This window comes from Gymnoscopelus braueri (assembly GCF_963280865.1).
Source record: "Gymnoscopelus braueri genome assembly, chromosome: 12".
In the NCBI taxonomy this organism is placed as follows: Eukaryota; Metazoa; Chordata; class Actinopteri; order Myctophiformes; family Myctophidae; genus Gymnoscopelus; species Gymnoscopelus braueri.
This window is the reverse complement of record NC_137614.1, coordinates 37,274,234-37,292,750: the sequence shown is the minus strand read 5'-3', so window position 1 is coordinate 37,292,750 and position 18,517 is coordinate 37,274,234. Positions and strand designations below refer to the sequence as shown.

General features: G+C 38.3%; 2 protein-coding genes across 2 annotated transcripts in view; one reads left to right on the top strand and one right to left on the bottom strand.

Annotated features, from left to right (window-relative positions):
* Positions 1-18,517, top strand: part of e2f1 (E2F transcription factor 1) — a 67,069-nt gene that overhangs the window by 36,611 nt on the left and 11,941 nt on the right. The gene's annotated exons all lie outside the window — the stretch shown is intronic.
* On the bottom strand, positions 1,923-18,463 carry LOC308096541 (HAUS augmin-like complex subunit 5; the record flags this gene model as incomplete). Its single annotated transcript, XM_080443958.1, has 6 exons — positions 1,923-1,955; positions 2,476-2,610; positions 4,049-4,145; positions 4,475-4,620; positions 4,737-4,817; positions 18,437-18,463. 6 exons carry the CDS (start codon positions 18,461-18,463, stop codon positions 1,923-1,925), a joined length of 519 nt encoding a protein of 172 aa, XP_080300084.1.

Genomic DNA, 18,517 nt, shown 5'->3' with positions numbered 1-18,517 from the left:
GGGTGAGCATCACCACAGCTGAATGAGTGTTATGGTCTCCACACAGTAAATACAATAAACCAATGGCTCGAAGTGGAGACCCCAACATGAAATGGACACCAAATGATTTGCAAAGATTTAAATCATTTTATTTACTTCCCACGATGAAATAAGGAACAAACAATTAAACTAAATCCAAATACTTTACCAAATGAGGAATTCAAAAAGGGGGCCTGGAGATGCCGGCAAACTTAAATGGAGGGGGGACCAGGCCACCCCCTATAGACGAATCCACAGACGCGCTGCCTGTAGGCAGCCATAGCTGCGATATCAACGCCCCGCACCGCGACACCGCAGCACCGCAGCAATGGCCGCCTACAGGCAGCTACAGGCAACACGTCTGTGGATTCGTCTATAGGGACGCCGAAGCTGCTCCCCCCTCCCTACCTAACAAAACAAGTTCCACTGAACTAAAAACTAAACGAAAAGAGGTAACTACCGGCCATCTCCAGGCCAAACTAAAGTAAACAACTTAAAGCAAAGGCTTTTAGCCGGAATAAACAAGGGTGTGGGTTCTGAGATGTTGCTGGGTCTGTGTCAGCAGGAGTAATGAAGCTGGCTGGCTTTTATAGTGCCTTGTGATTGGGGCGGCAGCAATTCCAGATCAGCTGCAGGTGTGCCAGCCTGAGTGAGAGGATAGACAGTGGGGGTTAGGGAATGATTAAGGAAATGTCATGGCCACAGGCAACAATGAGCACAACCAGCAGAAACATGGTGGACCGGTTCAACCAGTACATATCAGACAGTGGTGTTGTTGTTTTATAACTAAAAGTAGCAATAGGACTACTACGATGTAGAAATTCTCTGTTAGCCCATTCAATCCTGGGACGCATCTCTGTCATTTTAGATTTATTTGGCTGTTCAGATCTACAAGCTCACAACAACGCGGCACCGAGTTTTTTTTAAAAATCATGAACATTTGTGGAAATCTTCTAAATATATCTAAATATATACATTTTTAAAAGCGAGCATTACATACAGTATTTTGTTCCAGGGACCCCCTAGAAGGAAAGACTTGAGTTACAAATGTTTGCAAGTTATAATATATCTAGAGGGCGGACTGCCCTGCCCCCAGTTTTTCGCGCGAAGCCGAAATTGTGTACATTTTGAGTTTATTCGTTTTTTTTCCTCTAATCTAGCTAATTTGACACAGTGTTATTTCAGGCCTGGGATTCTTAAATCCTGTGTTGGGGTCACACAAGGAAAAAATGCACTCTGGAAGCAAAATAAGTTGAGAACCAACCATTTACTTAAAATATTTGGCTGTTACAGTCTGCTTGAAAAGTAATACAGATTAACAGCAGTAGTTGTACATACTGAAAATCAAAATAAGTCCAGAATCAACAATTTACTTACAGATGTGTTTGTTACAGTCTGCTTGAACAGTAATACAGATATATATATTTTTTCAATATATATATATATGTTTTATGAGAGGGTCATCGCAGGCCGGCCAGTTGCCTCTCGCGGGTCGCAAATGGCCCGTGGGCCGCCTATTGGGGAACCCTGCACAATGGCATTGGAGTCCTTTCTGTCTTCCTTTGTAGACAGTGGAAAAAATAAGGCGGTGAACTTAAAGAAGGTCCAAGGCAGCTCTGTTTAGTTCGAGTAAACATGTATTAATCCATATCCTTTATCAATATAAAAAAAGAAACACAGTAGACAATATGATTCACATAGCACCAATAACATATCAACATACTCCAAAGAGAAACCGTTTGGATAGGTTATCTGGTTATTCTTGTTCTGACCACCTAATACAATTCATAGCTCTGCAACTTCCAGGACTCCCTCTTCTGAGTCTCTGTGTTTATTATGAAGTCTTGGCAGCTTGTTTCCACCTCTGTAACCACTGCTGAAAAGTCAGTCCTCCTTTATTGATCTCAGGCAGGGCATGCTGGGCTGGTTGATTCCACCTGTAAATTGGAACACATGCACACATGGGGGAATTAACAAAGACTGTTATTAATGGTTTAGTTATTAATAACTGTTATGAAAACTATATTCCAGTCAACATGGTGCATGTTGACTGGAAATTTTTCTAAATCCTTTTTTTTTAAACAAATAAAAAATATATAAAAATATATATATAAAAAATACAAATATATAAAATATAAAAAAAAGATTTGAGTTACTAATGTTTGCTTTAAAAATATATAGTTAAAGATTTGCATAACATAACGATTTAAAAAAAAAATAGCAGATCTACAAGCTCATAGCGCGGCACTCGGTGCTTCGGGCTTCGAAGCACAACAAAGGATGAGAGTTCTGTTGTTGCATACATAGACCGATTAGAACACCAAAACATATGCTTATTCTTGCGTAGTGTGCAATGCAACTTATGCACAGCAACCAGCTCTCAATACGAGACCCGTTTCTGACCCCTTTAAGAATAATGAAGCTGAATGTTTCTGATGATGATCTTCCTCGTTTTACCTTGCTGGTCAGGTTCACGCAGCAGCCCTGCCTGCTGCTGTACTTTCTGCAAAGTGGTGGTAGCTGCAGCAGGTGACGGAGAAAACACAATTCAAGAAGCTGGGAGCGAGTCTGGGAGTACAATTCCTCTGGAGCCTGTAGGGAGGGATAGGGAGTGAGACGAGCAGTAGAAGAGCATATTTTAGATACATTGAGGCTCACAGCACCAAGACCAAATCCACACAATTACACAGTGGATTTGTACAATTAGATGCTCAACAGAGGCCGCTGAAAAGCAAAATAATAGGCCTAGCATCCTTTGTAAAAAATAAATAAAAAATTAAGACTCATCTGTCTGTGTAGAGAACTTGCTTAATTGTCTCTGCCAGGCCGAAAGGCATGGCGAGAGAGTATGTTTTACCCACCGTCCGTCCATCCGTCCGTCCGTCCGTGTGTCCATCTGTCTGTGAGCAGCTAATCTCTGGCATCGTTGGCCCGGTCGCTGCGAAACTGTGCACACTCCCTGGATGCCAATTCAGAACCTCTGCCCCAAATATTTTACATGGGCCTGTTATAGCGCCACCAGGAGGCCGATTTGTGCAAAACTCATTTTCTGATATTACTCCTACAGATTTTATCCAAACATCAGGCAAATCAGTACACAGTATCTCTATAGTCATGTGATCAACACGGATCTGTCCGATGTTCCATATTCCATCCTGATTGGCTAATTAAAGTTGTACAATGCAGAATCACAAATAACGATTTTTAGCAACCTCTGCTGGTCACTACCGTCACTGCATACAATTTCCTTAGTCCTCGATTACCCAGAATTCCATTCGTTTTCACCGGAAGCCGGAAGCGTTTCAAAAAGCGATCTTTTAATTGTTTTATACTATCTACGGATCGTTTCTCTTAGCCAGTGGAGCATTAGTTACCATGAGCTGTGCTTTCTTTTTATGTTCTTTTTCGATCTTCCAATCCTACATTCTCTTAAAATCAGCGTGAGGTTCCTTTTCGTTATAGCGCTGTAGTTCCTGGCCAAACAGGAAACCGTTGCGGTGTTCGGCCAGGACGTCGGCCACGACGTCATGACGTTGGCCAGGAACGTCATTTTCCCGGGAAAGTCCCCCCAGTCCACGTTCAATAGAAAATATATAAATAAAAGGCTTCCGGGGGTGAAATTCATGGAGTGGGTGTTGTGAAACTTTTGCCACTCACAAAAGATATACAATTTAACTTTAGTTTTGTTGAAAACGTTACCTAGTATGCCTTTAAGGTTGGCTTCCAAAGTTTGCAGGATTGGTCTGTTTTGAACAAAATGCCTCAAATCATGAACGCGCGATTTCCGTGAAATTTCACGGGCGCATTCCCACTAGGCCGAGGAAGAAATGACACCTTTTTCACATTGGCCTGTTATAGCGCCACCAGGAGGCCACAATAATGTACCTGACCTGGCGGAGACCTGTGCTCCGAGGAGCACTTTTTCTAGTTTATGTTGTCTTACCCCAATTTTCAGAAAATGTAAGAAAAATTATGTAATTTCAATTTTGTTAGGTTAAGATCCTTGTAAAATATGCAGAGGCTTACTTACCCTGTACAGTGGAAAAGCCAGGCTTTGACACAAGCTGTGGAAGCAAGAAGACTGCAAACGATGGATGGACAGCGATGATGCTGGTATTCTTTGCGCTCTGAAATAATAAAGACAAACTTTGTTACCCAACTAAATGGAAAAAATACAAATGTAGTCATTTCTGTTGATTGATCTGTTGAGATAGCTTAACCAGAGTACACCAATTTAACCCATTAAGACCGGGAACGCATCTGTGTAATTTTAAGATTTCTTTGGCTATTCAAAAATAGCAGATATACAAGCTCATAGCGCGGCACCGAGTGCCGCGCTATGAGCTTGTAGATTTGCTATTTTTGTTTTAAATCGTGATTTTTTTTAGAAAACATTTTTAGAATCGGCCTCAGGTCTTAATGGGTTAACAACCAGATGCATGAAACTCTCCCTTACCCTTCAACAGTTCTACGGTCCAGAGCCAAAAGCGAAACTGTTCCAAAATGTCTGGCCTCCTGGGAAACAGAGTTTCGTAGGTGTTTTGTTGCTGTGATGACTTCTCCGAATTGCGGCACCAGCTTTCCCTGGACAAACTGCACTAACTGAATACAGAGAGACAGTACAGTAATTGTAAAATAAATAAAAAACAATTGTGACATGCAGTATTCCACTTCCATTCACTGTAGTACAAGTACAATACAATAGAGGACATCCACACCTCCCTGTGCAGACAGGTCAGCTCAGTCTTGGCTGAGGAATTCCCTTTCATAAGGCCCCTGATCTGCTCCTGCCTGACATCCTACAGAAAAACAAGAACACCATGTTACTAATACAGATGTAGCGGGAATGACAGGAAGGATAAGTTAAACGGTTGCAACTAACAAATTATCATTCTCAAATAATCCAATAAATTTGGATTAATCGTTTAGTTGTTGTTTTGCGTTTATGAAATGTCAGAAAATTTACATCCTCAAATATCTTGTTTTTCAACCTGGGCCTTATTTTCTGAGTCGTTTCTATATGGTGATCAGCAGGATTTTTTTATTATTATTATATATTTCTTTACTTCTTTCAATGTTTAGTTTCATGTTTATTAACCCATAAGACCTGGAACGCATCTGTGTTATTCTTTGATTCAAGCTAAAAATCATTATTTTACACTTTGGCTATTCAAAAATAGCAGATCTACAAGCTCGTAGCGCGGCACTCGAGCTTGTAGATCTGCTATTTCTGAAAAATGTGAAAATGTGCAAATCTTTGAATATATATATTCTTTTAAAGCGAACATTTTTTACTCAAATCTTTGCTTCTGTGGTTCCCTGGGACAAAATATTTTGAGATGGGGGTCCACGGCCAAATACATATCATTTTGGGAGTCCTTGACATGAAAAAGTTTGAGCACCACTGATATAGAAACATACGTTTTTCAGAAAACTGTTGGGATTTCGAAGGCATTTGTAGAATTGGCTTCAGGTCTTAATGGGTTTAATGTTCCTCTGTCAGCATCGTGGGATTGTATTCTATAGCTGCACAGAGTGTTAATTCATGTATGTGACACTCAATGTTGAAATACGTAATGAAATGTTTACTGTAACATATCAGCATGACTAGGAAAATAACGCCCAGGTTGGAAAAATTCAAAAACAGACATGCTTTAAGCACGTTTGCTGAAAGGTAATTATTGGTAATTATTATTTGGGTCATAGGATAAACACATTCACTGCCAGAGGCTTTCTATAGGGATCAGGTAGCTTCTGCCAGCATTTTTGAGCATTCTGACTCTTGTTATGGTTCAGTTTGTCCTTCAGGCAGCTACAGTATAACTATGATCTCTGCCCTGTGCTCGAGGCAGAACTACCGTACCACTGACATGAGTGTTAATGTACTTCTGACCATGATATATTTTAAATTACACTGTCATGATGGAGGAATTCTAAACTTTGCCAAATCTGTATTGATAGAGGAGTCAAACAATAGTCTAAGTCTAATTGTGTGTTGCTAAATATTGTTTTAAATGTGTGTTGTTGTTTTATAAAGGTTCATAGTTTCATGGGTAAGAGAGTATTGTAGTAAGAAGAACACGTTTTGATTTGTTTAAAGGAAGTGTGAAGCTAAGGCCTATAAGATTAAGAGGATATCTATTATTAATATTCGTATCATTATTTCTAATCATTGTTAATTGTTGTAGTAATAATAAGCGAGGACTCGGGATCCTGAGAGTATACAAGGTTCACTAAATTTGAGATTGTATGCCTAAGGCTAAATGATACACTTTAGTACCGGCAACAAAGTGGGCCACGAAAACTTTTAGACCCTAACTAAAAGTACCCGGTAAGCAGGACAATCAGTGAAGCCTGCGTTAATAGTAAATATGAGATTAAATGTTTGTGAGGAATAGTTCAGAGCCTACGTTATAATGTACAAGGAATAAATTAGAGCCTACCCTAAAGTGTGGTAAATAGTTTGTTCTACAATACTCCACTGAATTCATACTTTTCGCAACTTTCATATCGAATTGATATAATGCTGCCTTTAATTGTTGTTAAATGGATGTGCTTGGACTTATAGCAGAGTGACAAATACAGAGACAGTACAGATTAAGGAAGGAGAGACATTGACGCACACACACTCTCATACACACGCACGCACCCTACGCTCACTGACTCACACACGCACGCACATATGCACGCATGTATGCACGCATGCACACACACTCAGATAGTGTCTAAGAGCAGAGGAAGATGGAAAGTGAAGAATAGTTTATCAATTAACAGATAGTTGTTGAAAATATCTTTTCAGTAATTGTTATCATTCTTGTTGTTGTCGTTGTTGTTGATGTTGTTGTTGTTATTAGGTTTATGGTAGAGTCTATGTGGTTCCTTATTGAAGTATGTACCTAAATAGGTGTGCAGGTGAGATTCTGAGTGACGACCTGAGGGATTCTTTGTGAACCCTAAGGTGAGATTCTGTGTGACGGCCTGAGAGGATTCTGTGTGAATCCCTATATTGTGCAGGTGTAAGATCCCTAGTGGACTTCCTGGGAGGAATCCTTTGTAGATCCCTATAGAGAACGGGCAAAAGGCGTGGCCAAGCTTAGGCGGAAGTAGTTCCGGTGGCCATATAAGGTGAGCTCCATAACAACAGCTCGTATCAACAACATTGACAGTTACTCACGAGTCACGACCGTGTCCTGAACTACAGCGAATTTATTGGTAAAGGACAGAAGATGGACCGGGCAATGCGTGACAGAGAGATACCATATAGAGAGAAGCTGAAAGCAGAGGCAAAGGCACGCTACCTGGAAAAAAGTCATTACATCTGTGCCCTAGATCAGATGTAATGACAGTGCCCAGTCAGTCATTCATTTTACCTGAAAAGAACAACGTTTTGTTGCTTAGTTGTGTAACCGAAATAAAATATAGTCATCTTGAGTACTGATTATTTATATATATATTTATAATATTATTATAGCGAAGTATTATTATTCATTTTATATCGTTCATTGATCATTGAGAAAGTGCACAACGGACCTGTTGCGATCAGTGTTGCCATATTTTGCGAGAGAAATAAGCAACCAGGTCTATGAAAACAAGCCCAAAAGAAGTGGCTTAGTGACATCGGCTACTTGAAAATAGCCGATCTACAAGCTCACGTGAGCTTGTACATAGGCTATTAAAAAAAACTCTTGCAATAAAATAAAGAATATTTGGAATATTTTTAAAAACATTCTAACAACACAAATGCTCCCTGGCACAAAGCATTTTCATGAAAAGATTTGAGAACCACTGGTTTAAATTAATGTATTTATTTTTTAAAGCCTAAATAAGCAAGTACCTAAATAAGCCTAAATAAGCAAGTACACTTTATAAATAAGCCACACAAAAAAACGCAACCCGCAACTACCAATTTTACAAGCAACTTTACAGAAAAAGAAGCCCAAAGTTGCTTATAATAAACCGACATGGCAACGCTGATGCTCGCCTCGCCTCGTTTATATTTTTGATTGTGTGCTGTCATGCTCGTTTGAGCTTATATGTGTTTGGGAATGTTGTTGAAGGTTATGTTATTTCGTCAGCTGACACCCAAGCCATACTACATTTATTTGATATCTCCGACGTCTGAACACTTGCTGACAGACAGACAAGAGTCCCTGGCTGTTTACTCAGCCACCGTGACCGTGAGCCACCCACGTTAGACAACGTTTCTCAGACTGGACACATAGAGAAACACAATTTAGCTGTTAGCTCAATCTCATTGTATTTAAGATACCCAAGCCAAGTCATACGACGTTTCTTTGATATCTCCGACATCTGATCTCCAAAGCTTTTCTTACAGGTTGGAAATGTGTGCAATTTAACTTTTTTAATTTAACGTCTGAAACCTTGGCATTGCATCCGATAATGCAGCACTGTCGTACCATTGCTAAATTAGAGCAACAGACAAGTTAAGAGATAGATAATAATGTACACCGTCTACTTGCTGGACAACAAACACAGGACTACAGACTACACACTACACTACTCTACACTTGTGGCAGCTGTCAATCTACTCACTCACTATGGCGGCGAAAGTGGGCTGATTTAACGGCGTCTCGACCCTGTGACGTCGCTATGCCCGCCCCCTATAGTGTAAAGGTGTGAGATCTGTGTGCCCTGAGAGTGAATGTACATTTTGTGATCTGTGTGAATGCCCCACTACTGCAGAGTTTCTGTGTAGGTCCCAGTGAATGTGAGTGGCTCTGTGTGGATGAATATGTGTATGTGTGAAGTTGAAGTAGATAGATAGATGCAGACATTTTTGTTGTCGATCATATAGACTCTGTGTGGTTTATACAATTCTCCATGTCGTGGTGCACCATGACATGTGATGCAGTGATGTTTGAATGAAAGAGAGCGAGAGAGAGAGCGAGAGAGAGAGAGAGAGAGAGAGAGAGAGAGAGAGAGAGAGAAATTGATGATGAGAGAGATCGAGTGCTATATGGCAATATTTACATTCATACCAATGAAGCTATTTGAAATGAATTAAATTGAGAGACAGAGAGAGAGAGGTGTGATTAGTTTTACCATTGTAGTTCTGTTGAGACTACGACTTTTCAGTAATCATTACTGTTAAATAGCCGTTTTGTTGTTGATTTTCAGTAATACTCAATGATGAAGAGTTGTTAAATATTAAACAAGTGTGATCTTATCTTAAGCATTGTTTAAGTGAATAGTTATTATTGAATAAGTGTTTGAAGTAAGACTTATATTTGAAGTAAGAAAAATTAATTCATCCTTATAGTAATTGTCCGATAGTGATCTAATCTTAAGTATTGGTGGAAGTAAATAGTTATCATTGAATAAGTGTTTGAAATAAGACTTGTAGTTTGAAGTAAGAGTTAATTGAATCTGTCGTATTAAACAATGAAATGTTTAGTTTCAACATGGCCAACACGGCTGGTTAGGACCCAAAACTTTCCCAGTGGTCAACTAGTGAGACAGATACAGAGCTTTTGTGCAGGAAGAGATAAGAGACCCTGTAGAAAACCTGTAGTTTTAAGTCAGGTAGACAATGCCAGAAAATACAAGATACACTATAAAATATATTTTGAAGCACCAAGCATGCCAAGTTTGAAGTAAATCAGTGACAGCGTGGGAAGTATTTTCCACTATATTATCTTTATATACATATAGAGACGAGCAATGACATTGTTGATAAGTAAGCCTTGCCGAGCTATGAGGCCCATAGGGTAGGAGCCTTTCTCCTGTTTCCTTAGTTCCTTAATACTTTTATCGGCTTGTAGATCTGCAATATGATTTGTAAGCCCAAAATTAGGGACACTAAGTTGAAAGTGACAATTATGCACAATAACTGGACAAACACATAAAACAACAGAACATGTAAAGCATAAAAATGGTGAATGTCAGTATATTTAGAGTGATTAATAAAGGTTAAATGACAATGTTATAGTTATTAATTAGTTATAGACATGTACATGCACTCTCAAAATAAGAAGACTTAATGAATTTTTGAACAGATAATAAGATGAAATGGAACGAATATTTGCCGGTAGGTTATTCCAATCTGAAGAAGCTTTAAACATAAAGGCTTTCTTGGCTGTTGCTTTTAAAAAAGTGGGAACAGTAAAATAGAGTTGGCTGGAATGCCTCAAGTGATAATTGGAAGAAAATTGGATCCATATATTGTTTTAGATATTGTGGGTATTTGAAATGAATACATTTGAAGATAAATTGTAACCAGTGGCACTGTCTTCTTACAGTGGGAGAGGGCAGATTTCTTTCTAACAGAAAATGTAAGACAGTTTCTGGAACGGTAGAGAATACCAATACTGAGATTTATTTTCTTCACAATGTTATCAATATGGCACTTAACAAGTAATTATTAGTATGTAAAATATTCTGAATAATCCTGCTTACTATTATATAGTGTGCACGAGTAACATTTTTTTTTCTTGTACCAGACGAGAAACTATGCAAAGCACCACGGTGCCTTTTAAATGTCAACATACGTAGAGAGTCTGTATTGTTGACACTAACTGAATATTTGCCAGTCTATTATGCTTTACAGCACAAGAAAACAATCTGGAGTGCCAGCCAGCAAGGACGTTCCAAGCAAGCAAAACTATAAAACGCCAATTTGACCGTCTGAATAAGATAAGTATATACTGTATCTAGTTTGAAAATAATAATAATAATGATAACTCCTGCTTTGAGTACAAATAACCTTTCCACCCCCCAACCCCCTAGCAAGGACAAATGTCAACTGAGTAGAGAGACACATTTTGCGCGCGTAATACTTATTGAAGGAAACTATAAATATTAGTTGTGATAGACCAAACAAGGCTACAATGCCTGCATGGGAGGCCAGGACACTTCAATTGATAGCATTTAGAATGACAAATAGGCTACACATTAGCCATAGTGCACAATAGTGAGATTTGCAACATATACTGCAGTATTATTATTTTTGTTTTTTTAAACAATAACTTCTGGTGTCACATACACTGTAACTGTAATTATTTTACACATTATCATATATATATATATATATATTAAAAAAACAAAAAACAATCTCAGACGTTAAAATTTGTGTTTGTTTCACATTCGAAGACTGCAACAATGTGTGGCGGAGGGTCATTTCTTTCTATGAACTGGAAACATGCACTACTTGGAATGTACACTGAAAGAGACATGTGAAAGACAAATAATGCATTTTGATCGACATGCTGAGGCAGGTGGGGTGGGCACCAACATTGCAAACTGCAGTGTTCACGAGACTCATTTCTGATGACACCTATGGTGACCAGAGAGCAAGCCTTGGGGAGCGAAGCTTGATTTTTCATAAACTTTTATCTGTTACAGACACACTAACAACTATGCCATGGTGAAGGACACATTGTCTAAGCAAGCAGTGGACTATATGAAGCAAGGTTGACTGCTAATCGTTGTTGTTGGGGCCTCGACATGTGTAAACAAATACATTTTCTATCGCTCTGGGCAGGACACAACACAATTTTATTTTTTACAAATAAGATACACCAGAGAGGAGACAAACATGACACTTATTAGCTCAGGAACCCATCGTAATTTAAAACAAATTTATTTCTGTTTTGACAAAACAAACAAGTAGTTGCACTAATATATTATAGAGTAACCGTGATTTTGCATAGATTGAAGTTTCAACAGATCAAATAATAACAGTGCCCCATTAGTAATATAATATAACATCTTATGTGTAGTGACATCATAGACTAACATAATTGAAATAACTTAAGTGATAACAACCAAATTGAAGTGATAAACTGTTGTAATGTGTAGTGTTAAATAGAATGCCACAATCAAACTATATATTTTCAAATTAATCTAATTGTGCAGGCCTCATGTCAAGTTAGTTAACTGAACGGGAACATGTTGTGTACTTCAATCAAGACCATTTTTAAATGAGTGCTAGTACTCCAATGTAAGAATAAATGATAATAAATTGGATAGATATGTCAATGAATAACGTTGTAATTTAAAATATTTATATACATATATTTGTTTTAAACCAAAGATAATATTTCAGGTTACACCCTGCTGAGATACTTTCAAAGCTGCCAACCATGCTTTTCTAGATAAGAGACGTTGTGTTGATATTTTAATTACATTTAGTTTTAGTATATATATATTTCTGTTGCATTTGAGTTGAGTTGAGTTGTAGTGAGGTTCACAAGTACAGTTTTAGAGAGTTTTCTTTAAGGTTAATATTATATAGCACATGGAATGGAATGTAAACAGTTGAATGATAGAATGCAAGACAGGGTTTTTCCCTGGCTATGAAGTGCCATGATTAAAAATATTATTTCCGAAGGGACAATCATAATGTTGAAAGTGAATTGTAATACATTGAAAGCTCAATATTGAGCAGAGTTCTTTTAATATATATTCTACAGCACACCATTTTGCATTGGCCATTTTAGTTTGTTTTAGTTTTTCACTCATCTTATAGCAATGATCAAGAATATTTTATTTTTAGTCTCCGTTAAGATTACAAAGTAATTTCACACTTGAGTCATCGTTGTATCACTTAGTTCAGGGCTGTTATTTTATTTTATTTGACATGTGTATCACAAAAACATTGATTGTTCAAGTTCTCATCCAAAATAATGCCAAGTATTTGACTTTTTCACTACATGTACAAGGAGGGAGACATAGCCAAAACATAGATAGCAACACCTTCTTGTCTTAATCCGCAAATTGAAATACAATTATTTTCTGGTAGTGTGAATACCTATTATAAAGTTATACTTTCCCCTTAAATCTTAACCCGCTCATGATCATTGAACAATTTGCATATTTCTTGGTAGTAGTGTAGGCTATTTTTGTTGCAAACATACTTTAGCTATTTGATATTTTCACAAGTGCTGTACATTTTAGTAATTTATTAAGTGAATATTTTCCGTGGTCCTGATACTCAATAGTCCACATATTTTGTCGTTTCAAAATTAATAGACATTATAGCATTGAGTTGAGTGATTTCAGTGCCATAACTAGAGAGACTCAAGTAATTTCAGACATTGCTGAAATTTGCTTTGTAGTTTATGTTGCCAGTTGGTGTAGTGGCTGAAAACTCATCTTCAAAGGAGTCCATACTTCACATCATCAACCATGGTGCAAATATTATATAAAAAATATTTTGCTAATCATTGACTTAACTTTTATTTCCATTGCCATGGTACCTCTGATTAGGTGGATTAAGTTGCTTTTTGTTGTCGTTCATTTTCCATTTCTCTGAAACAGGTCGACTGGTTACAGAAGAGACTTGTACAATTTTGTACAGCCCGAGAATAATGTCAGTTGACCTGTGCAAAAGGCACAGGAAAGTTGTTTTATTGTGTTTCCATTTACATTTTGTGTATGTGTTTTTGTGTATGTCAATCAAAGTGAATGAAAATTAATTAACTAACTCACTAACCTTATTAATCAACCCAATAACAATTTCATTGAATCATTATAGATGCATGAAAACAGGTATGAGCTGTGTGCTCGTTCTCTTATCACCTTGTTTCACAGCTGAAGGGAGGGCACTGGGACCCAAATGTCCCTAATGTGGCCACCAAGATCCCACAACAAATCGTATGGCCTTTGATTATGTTTTTGCCAAGCCATGGAGGTGTTTCTAAACTGGTTGGCCAAGAATGTTGTGTTTATAAATTGTTCCGCAGATCAATATCCTTTACAAAACATGACATCACAAGACAGTGTAGACACTAAATGGGATTTATTTTCTTGGATAGATTTTTAAAGCTGCAATGCCATTTCTTTTTATCTTGATACTCTTGTGTGTGGACATTCAATGTATACAATCTATGAGTGCCTCTGTATTCGTTTGTAACAAACCGGCCACTATTGCCTGTTAATGCTATTTCTGACTTGGATGACGAGCCTTCATGGGACTTTGATTTTGAAACTTGTTTGAGGACGAAGAAGAAACAATTGATCCATAAGCAAGCGCGAATCTTGCTTGGAGAAGGGTGATGTGCTAGTAACCTCTCTCTCCCCCCCCCCCCCCCACAAACTTAAAAAAGGAGAACTGTTCTATGAACTTGCTCACAAACCTCGTTGTTATCTTACTGCCAAGGACAAGAACACACACACACACACACACACACACACACACACACACACACACACACGCTTAGTCGCTTACACTGAAGCCAACTATTTTTGGAACGAAAGACCTGAAGTTTATTGTGTATGAATTACCAATTGATACTGATCATATTAATGATATACCCGGTTGAGGGCTACGGCCGCCGCTCAAAAGAAAAACAACAACAGATTACATCAAGGTGGTGGTGCAATTAATTGAGGGCGATAGTCATCTTTTCCTATACGTAGGTTTTTCAACTCTATCCACAATCGTATCTATCATTATTGACCATAATCAATTGACATTCAATTATTCTTTTATTTTCATCAAATGTGATAATTAATGAATAACCTTGCATTTAGTCTTATGAAGATTTTCTTTCTTTTTATTATATTTGCATGTAAAAGAAAAAAAGAAAAGAAAAAAAAAGGATGGAATTGAGGAAGAAGTTATATGGCTGCTTATATCTAACCTTTATATTATACCATCCCTTATAATACTTCTACAATACATTATTATATTTGACAGCTTGTAAGAGCCTAGATGTCTCCATTAGGCCTAATAGCTATTGTTTTGGTACAGACTATCTTGTTATGGTTCAGTTTGTCCTTCAGGCAGCTACAGTATAACTATGATCTCTGCCCTGTGCTCGAGGCAGAACTACCGTACCACTGACATGAGTGTTAGTACTTCTGACCATGATATCATGTACATAAAGCATAACCACCTCCACCTAGAATATTGTCTCGACTCCTATGTGCCTTATCGATTGCTGATTGATCAGAATTCCACGACAATTCCAAAACATAGATTAACCTTTTCAGCCCTATATACATTTCGGCCATTTGAAAATAGCAGATCTACAAGCTCACAGATAAGTGGTCAGATGGGTGGTCCGTGTGCATTTTCAGAGCATGTGTTCATTTTAATGATCAATCAACCAATTGTATAACGTAGTATACTCTAAGTTCCTATTCATCAATAGCACTGTGATCAGTGGTGGAAAGTAACTAAGTACCTTTACTCAAGTACTGTACTTAAGTACAATTTTGAGGTACTTTTACTTTACTGGAGTATTTCCAATTTTCAATACTTATAACTTCTACTCCACTCTCAGAGAAATATTATACTTCCACTACAATTATTTGAAGACTTTAGTTACTAGTTACTTTGCAGATATAAATCATTACATTATAAAACATACATTAACCACTTTAGCCCTATTGTATACCTAGGCTATTTGAAAATAGCCGATCTACAAGCTCACAATCTGTCGCATTGCGATGCGTTGTGAGCTTGTAGATCTGCTATTTTCAAACATTTTAGTACTTTTACTTTTGGTACTTTAGTTCATTTTGGTACAGATACTTTTGTACTTTTACTCAAGTAAATGTTTAATTCCGGACTTTTACTTGTAACGGAGTACTTCTACATTGCAGTATTGATACTTTTACTTAAGTAAAACATTTGGCTACTTTTTCCACCACTGACTGATGTGTGTGGATTCAGTGATTGACAGTGATTGCAGGTGCGAGAGAGGAGCACGGACTGAGTGATTGACTCTATTGGTTTCAGGTGGGGAGAGGACGCTGACGCTATAAAACAGTCAGTTGGCCATGGGCCTTGTTGTTCTTGCGTGACGATTGTTTATTGACACATTTGTGTGTGTTTTGTTGTCCAGAATGGGGGACGGAAACCTTGTGCGTGAGTTGAAGAGGTGGGCAACCTGCCTCCCCAGTCTCTCCCAGATGACAGCTATATGAGAACGTAGGTGTTTATTCCAGTGGTGGGAAAATTACAAAAAAAATCACTTCTGACACCAATGTAACGTTCCCAGGAAAGGAGGCGGAGACGTAATCCACGCTTTAGGCTCAATCTTTATTATAATATCCCACTTCTGACACCAATGTAACCGCCGAGAAGTGCAACGCTTGAGCCGGAGTCGAACCTATGACCCGCAGGGCCAAAACCCCCTGTGCCAAAGAAGCTAGTTCCCTCAGTGGAGGAAGTTGTGGCGCTATCGGGACGCTACAGTACCAATAGTGGAATGGAGAAATACTCCATTACAAGTAAAAGTCCGGTAATCAAAATGTACTTGAGTGAAAGTACAAAAGTATTGGCATCAAAATATACTTAAAGTACCAAAAGTAAAAGTACTCGTCCCATTTCACAAGGTATCATAATTATGTATAAAATGTATTTCTTTTGAAAATAGCTGATTTTACAAGCTCACAACGCAATGTGTACACGCTGGGAGCTTGTAGATCTGATATTTTCAAATAGCCAAAGTTTAAATGGAAGTGGTTAATGTATGTTTTGTAGTAATAATTCAAATCTACAAATTAACTAGTAACTAAAGTTGTCAAATAATTATAGTGGAGTAAAAATTACAATATTTTCCTCAGAGATGTAATGGAGTTGAAGTAAAAGTACTGAAATTTGGAAATACTCCAGTAAAGTAAAACCTCAAAATTGTACTTAAGTTCTGTACTTGAGTAAATTTACTTAAATACTTTCCACCACTGACTTATTCCTGTCTGTCCATATCAACTCATTCAGTCATCGGAACAAATCCTTATTTTTCCACCTTTAATATGTATGTATACTGTACTTTATTTGTTTTAGGTTGTGCGTAGGCAAAGGAGCATCGATATGGAAATATGTTATCCAACATGTTTTTCCAGAGCGGTGAGTCTTCTACATAGCACCGCTTAAACTAGCCCCATTACGAACCTCTCACTCCGCTATACAGCTCCGAGATGAGGTTCCACTACCGGAATCGGTGGAACGGCCGCAAAGGTTCCATGGATTACCCTTTTCGACACATCGTGTCCAAAAACGAATGGTAGTTTCCAAACTGCACAGATGTTTGAGGTATGGTCCGGCACCCTAACTTTTTGGTCCGTCACGAAACAACCGTTTAAAATGGCTTATTTAGTCAGCCTGTGGCCATGTTTCCAATAGGCTCTATGCACAGCAGCCATATTGGAAAATCTTTGGACCCCTTTCTTACTTCCTTCACAGGTGTTACCAATGGTACTAATGAAGGCTCCGTTCCATTTAGTGTAGCACAGTGGTTCTCAAAACTTAATTTCAAGGACCGCCATAAAAATGGAACGAAATGGACCCGTAAGGGTCCATTTGGTTCCATTTGTACACTCGCAGAGTTACACACCCGTAAGGGGCTATTTCGAAACCCCCTCAAGGAACCCTGAGAGTGTTTCCAGAGAGCCAACATGCACAATATCAGCACCCTGACTCTGTTTGATCAGAATGGAACAGAGCCTTAATTAGTATCATTGGTAACACCTGTGAAGGAAGTAAGGAGATGCCCAATTTCTTTCCAATATGGCTGCTGTGCATAGAGCCTATTGTAGCCGAACCGGGAGCAGTACTGGCAGCTGACGTAGGTTTTTTTTCCGGGTTGAATGGAGTAACCAAAAAGTTAGGGTGCCGGACCATACCTCAAACACCTGTAGCCTACAGTTTGGAAACTACCATTAGTTTTTGGATACAATGTGGCGAAAAGGGTAATACACGGACCCTTTGCGGCCGTTCCACCGATTCCGGTAGAGCTCACAGTGGAACCTCATCTCGGAGCTGTATAGCGGATTGAGAGGTTTGTAATGGGGCTACGCTCAAACTGAGATTAGGTTTAAGTGGTCTTGCCTTGTGATAACCCCCAGCCTGTATTTCTGTTCTTGCAGGAAAGTCGGGATCATACGGGGTAACCTTCAGTGGTATCCTCTTTTTTTCACAAAGTTCTTGTTTGAAAGGTCGAGCTTGATGTGCTGAAATATCCCCCCTTTCAATGTTTCCACTTGCACCTTATAGTTTGTATATGGCACTGTAAAAATAAACAAATGTCACGTGAATAATGTTTTAAAACTGGATTATTTCCTTGCCAGTGTGCAGATTCACCTTCTATCTAAGTACCTAGTCTATATGTGTTATTTTTTTAAACTGCAAAATGTTTCTGTGTAGCTATTTCCTTCACATTGTGATTTCAGGTACAAAGGGGTGCAAGACAAGGAGGTACAACTTGTTTCTTTTAACTACACATTAGATATTAGATAAACGTTAGACCCACTAAGAAATGTAGTCAATGGATTCCTCAGAATAACCAGTTTAGAGGGGACATAGGTCAGGTCATGTGATAAGCTTGCCGACAGCAGTCGTGTTGGACATGTATTTGTTTGTACTGATGAATACATTCTAAATGATCGCGGTCGGTAATGAGTGAACTGTGTAGAATAATATCTAGTCATCATGACATGATGACCTTACCTGAGCCACTCGGATGATATTGTGCATTCTATCCAGTGTTGATTTTGACAGCAAATTATGATTTAGTTTTCGTCAGTCTTT